The sequence below is a fragment of the Cryptosporidium parvum genome, chromosome 3 (genome assembly GCF_000165345.1).
Source record: "Cryptosporidium parvum Iowa II chromosome 3, whole genome shotgun sequence".
NCBI classification, from domain to species: domain Eukaryota; phylum Apicomplexa; class Conoidasida; order Eucoccidiorida; family Cryptosporidiidae; genus Cryptosporidium; species Cryptosporidium parvum.
In genome coordinates, this window is record NC_006982.1 from 212,574 (window position 1) to 218,066 (window position 5,493).

Below are 5,493 nucleotides of genomic sequence, written 5' to 3' on the forward strand. Positions count from 1 at the left end.
CCTGTATATAAGTTTGATCCAAAAAAATTAAATGAAGAATTTTACCAAAATGATGCTAATAATCAACAAGTACTTAAAGATTTTCTTAAAATAATACAAGAAAAGAAACGTAAGAGAAAAGTTAATACTCATGCAAGGACAAAACTAAAAGATGAATCAGATAGACAAAGAGTTTCTACCGCTTATAAAATCCATATGAATCCAAAAAGAGGTATTAATACTAAACCAACCAGAGAATTTGCTCCTTTGAGTGATATAAATAATTTTTCAGCTATTGAAGTTAATAAAGACGCAAAAAAACGTATTAGCTTTTCAGATATCATAAAAGAAAGTTCTGAAAATAATAACAAAGGAAATCAACCTAAAAATAGTGAATTAAATCAACGTATATATGTTCCAGGAAAAGTTGAGGCTGATGATTTATTAGAAGATCAACCCCATGAAAATATTTCTGAAAACTTAGTAGAACAAAAGGTAGTTCGCTTCCAGCTTCCCGATACAAACAACAAACCAAAAAAAAAGTACGTTTCTCCTCCTCCTCAAATGAGCTATGCCGGAACTGAAGAAGATGAAGATAATGATGAAGATAATGATGAAGATAATGATAATTATGATGAAAATGATTAGAAAAATTGTTAATTGTGAAAAGCTAGTATGACCAAACTTGAATTATACAAGCAAAGATATATAAATGCTTGTGGTAGTAATAATTAGAAATAAAAACGGAAAGATTTTTTTCTGAATTTTCATACAAATTTAAGTTATAGATTATTGATATTTAAAATATATAATTTTTTTTCTACAATTTATTTAAAGGGTGATTTTCTAGTCTGGTACACACTAAAAATATATATAGGGGCAATTATGTGTGTAAGCTTGAAAAATTAAAAGAAAAATTTAAATATATAAATTTGGAGATTTGTAAAAAAAAATTATTGAAAATATATGGGAAATTTAAAATTTGAAGTCAAATAACATAACATCTTTTTTTTTAGTAATATAGAAATACTCAATTTCATCGTCTCTAAAAACAAAGACTTTCCTATGGAAACTAGATTTAGAACTATTACATGCATTATTTTTTTGACTATAATTCGAGTATTAATTTTCAATGCCCATGTGGTTGCATGCAAAGATTTGCATGGTAATGGAAAAGTTACACTAAAATACCCGCCTTATTCGGGTTTAGAAGAAGAGTCATTTCAGATAATAGAAGAAAAGTCACTTGGAGATTATTTTGCAATTGGCGAAACAAAGCTGAAAAGTTTATTTGGAATAGAAGGTGAAGATGGAATAAAGATTAGAGTGAATGAAATAGAGGTGGAAAGGTCAGAATTAAAGCATTCAATTTCAGAATTTAAGTTAGCGGAGGACGAAGATATAGTAATAGAGTTATTTTTAAAAGATGAGCTTGATTTGCAATATAGGTCTAGAAGAGTGAAAGATCAGATGGATGGGTTTGGAGAAAAAGGGGAAAATAATTTTTCAAAACAAGAAGGAATATTATTTTTAAGTTTTTCTTCAATAGATAATGAGGAATTAGTAAGTTTTTCAAATGTCCCGAAAACAGTTTCTGTGAAGGAAAAGCTTCCAATGACAGTTGAAGAGTTAAAGAAAATGATAGAAAATTTTGCAAATCCTTTAGAATTTTCAATAGAATCGGTTACAACAGTAAGGAACCCAGAAAAGGAATTGGTAACAGAGTTAATGAATAGTAAATATCAGAGTAAAATAGCAGATTTAGAGAATGGAGATTCGATAAAAGTAAAGATAAGAGAAATAACTTTAAATATTGGAGAAAATAATGATGAGGAAATGAATTATGAGACAAACAATTTTAGAAAAGAAAATTTGGAAAGTTCAGAAGGAATACAAGGGAATTTCCCAGTAATGATAGTATTTTCTAATAGAAGAGAAGTTCCAAATAATGTAATAAATTTGAATGAAGATTCAAGTGTAGGAGATTTACTTGAAAGATTATATGAGGTAAAATATCCAGGAACAGGAAATACGGTAATTTCAAGTGGAGATAGAATTGCAATTCAAAATGAACAAGGAAGAGAAGTAGATCAGATAAATGAATTGGAATTAAAAGAGTTTGTACCTGAAGGTATAAATGTTTCAAAAAATAGACCTTTTTTAATTTATGTGACGGTTTTTGGGAGTAATAATGAAAACACAAAAGAGGAATATAATGAATCGAGTATGAGACAAGATTTTAGTGAAATTTTTGAGCCAAGGAATGGGAAAGAAATCGAGGAGTTAATGTTTAATATTAAAGACCAGGTGAAAGCAATTGAATCTGATTTAGAAGGAATTCAAGATAAAAAAAGAGGTTCTGATGCCCCAATTGTTAGATTTGTTAACCAAGAAGGGAATTTGGAGTACGAAATAAAAGGGGATCCTTCTTTGATTACAATAGCTTCACTATATTCCCAAGCTCAATTGGTTTGGAATTCTAGGGGAAAAAATGAAAGAAATTGCGTATTAATTTATGGTAATGATGATATGATTTTGGATCCAAACAATCATGAGACATTAAGTACATTAAAAGGATATTTTCAAGGGATGAGAATAACTATGAGAGAACCTAGAAAGGTAAATGCTGAGATTACGGCTTACTTGAGTATAGGGAAAGAAATGGGCAATAATCAATTGGATACCAAAATTGCGTTTACTAGAAATCTAGAAGTTCCTGAAATTATTTCAGTGATTGACTTTTTAAAGATGATTTATTCAAATTACAATAGTGAGTTGTCAAAATATTTGATAGTTGGAATTCAAAAAGATATAGGGAATGAAAGATTAACAGAATATTTACCAGTTCCAAAAACCCCATCTTCAATAACATATTTAACATTTCAATCAAAAAGAAGCGATTTAAATGTACTGTTGGAAGTTATCCCAGCTAAGAGTATTGAAATCATGTTAATGATTCCGCCAAATTCAGCTGGAGAGGATTTATCAGAAAAAACTGAGGATTCTGATTCAAATGACGAGTTTTTGCTTGAATATAGACTGAAAATACTTTCAAATACAACAATAAGAGAATTAATTGAAAGTTTAATTGAAAATAAGGTTTTAGATAAGTCTATTTCACCAAAAACTGTCCAAATAAAGGACAAGGAAACCAATACTTATTTGAATAGCAATTATATTATTGGTCATCATTTGTCAGAAAAGGCAAATCGAAGAAAAAAAGGGCTTAATAAGAAGATTTTTGTTGTTGAAATTATTAAAAAGTTAAATTTGAATGTAATGTTTTATAATTATAAAGGAGAAGAGCTCCAAATTGAGCCATTTCAAGTTAAGGTAAAGAGTAATCAGAGTATTAAGAAACTAAAGGAAGATATAGTTTCTATTGGAGTAAAAAATGGCTTTTCTGTAAATATAGCCCAGATAGGTCTTGGTTCAGGATTTGACATAGGAAAAGAGTTCAAGAAAATAGTATATACAATATTGAAGGATTCAGATCAAGTACAAAATAGTGGTTTTGTTCAAAATGATGACTTAAGGGTTTACGTACTTAAGGAAAGTCAAGAAGAACCTGAAAATAAAGAAGAATTTGGCAATGAGAATCAAGTAAAGTTTGAAAACATGGAGTCCGATCAAGGACCAAAACTTGAAATTCCTTTAAGCATTGAAAATTGTCCATTAAATACAATGCTAGAAAGAAGATGGTTCATTGTTCCAATGAGCTTAGGACTTCCAATTGGGGAATTAAAAGAACTTATTGACAACATTGCAATGTTAAGAGGAATGGATTTTGATTTATTTGGTGAGACAGAAAAAGGGAAAATGGAATTAAGTGAAGAAAGTAAAAGTTGTTTGAGCTTGGGGATCACTGAATTAGGAAATTTGACAGCCATTTGTAATGGAAAAAAAAGTAATAGGGATGTTAAAAAGGAAGAATTTAATAAATCAGTATCTCAAGCAATTTTTGACGATATTTGTGAAGATGATGGAAACTCTGATAAATGTAGTAAACCAACAGGAGAAGTCTTAGATAAAATCTCAAATTACAAAAAAGATCAAGTAGATATTATTTTTGAAGAAAGTTCAGATGAGGAATTTAGTGATGAAGAAATCAAGGAGAGAGAAGAAAGAAACCGAAAATCTATGGAATTGTTGGAGAAAATTGAAAAGAAAATTGAACAGATGGAAGAAGAAGAGCTAAAGTCAAAAAAGAATAAGAAAATGATGGATAAACTTATTAAAAAAGAAGCTTTAGCTTATTCGAAAAACAATTTAAAAGAAAAAGAGTTAGTCAAATTACTAAGAGATTTTCTTAGTGCTTATGCTACCAAAGGGACTGCTGGACTTGCTAGATTCTGTAAAAAACAAGGGTCTGACAAAATTGAGCAACTTGTTGCCTACATTTCTACAAAAGAAGGAAGGAAAATGTCAAGAAAGCTTGCAAAGAAAATTGTGGAAAGAGAAAAGAGAAGAAACAGAGGGAAAATAAATTCAAGAAGAGTTATCCCCACTGGTAGAAATCTTTTGTTGAATGTTGAATATTCAGTCATGCCTAAAATTGCTCAATATTCAGAGTTTGATGAAGATTCATCTTCCATCTACACAAGCGAAAGCGAAAGTAGCAATTTAAGTCAATCAGAAGATGAAGAAAGCCAAAGCATTCATCATGTTAGAAATTCCTCCAAGAAAAGAAAGAAATCATCCAAAATCAATGATGAAAGTCTTGAAAAAAATTACCTCAATGGGGATTTGGATACTGTTACAAACATCCAAAAAAGTAAGAAAAAAAGTAAAATTATTAAAGCTTTTAAAAAAATACCCGTTATATCTCCAACTATATCATTCCTTTACTCTCATCTATCAAACAGAGGTAAGAAAAAGAGAAAAGCAAAAAAATACATTAAAACAATACGAAAGCTAGAAATCCAATTTAGGAGAAAAGCTTATGGTCATTTTCAAGAAAAAGAATATCAAAAAGGAAATGAACTTAGCCAAGATGATGATCAATTTATGTATTTAATGAGTTACTAAATCTTATAAAGTTTTTAATCAAATAAAATTTTTAAGTCCAAATTAATTATATTTCTATTTTAATTACCCTAAATAAACTTTGTCTACTTTCTCATTTTTTAAAAATCAACCCAAATTTTCTACTTATATAATCCATAAATTCAATTCTAATACTTATTTTTATCACATTATCGTTATTCCAACCCGCTTACCCCCCTCTTCTTCTTACATGCCCAAACACTTTCTTTTTATTTACATGCAACCAGTACCGGTATTATTTACTAGCGCGCGCGTCCAATTGCTGCAAATACTCTCTTACTTGACATGCAATAGCCAGTACGTATAAATTGTGAGGAAAGGACAATAAATTAGATGTAAAAGTTTAAGAATTTGATAGCTGTGAAAGAGGTAGTGTAGAATAAAAGTAGGTAGAAAAAGTTACATTATAAGAATAAATTCAGGTAAAGTGAAAACTTTGCTCGAGTTTGAGATTAGGTAGAAGGTAAA

At 29.3% G+C, this 5,493-nt stretch overlaps 1 protein-coding gene across 1 annotated transcript; it reads left to right on the top strand.

The window, feature by feature from the left end:
• Positions 1-1,044: 1,044 nt before the first annotated feature.
• On the top strand, positions 1,045-5,007 carry cgd3_710 (large hypothetical protein with signal peptide; the record flags this gene model as incomplete). The annotated part of the gene is made up of 1 exon (XM_626654.1): positions 1,045-5,007. One exon carries the CDS (start codon positions 1,045-1,047, stop codon positions 5,005-5,007), a length of 3,963 nt encoding a protein of 1,320 aa, XP_626654.1.
• Positions 5,008-5,493: the final 486 nt, after the last annotated feature.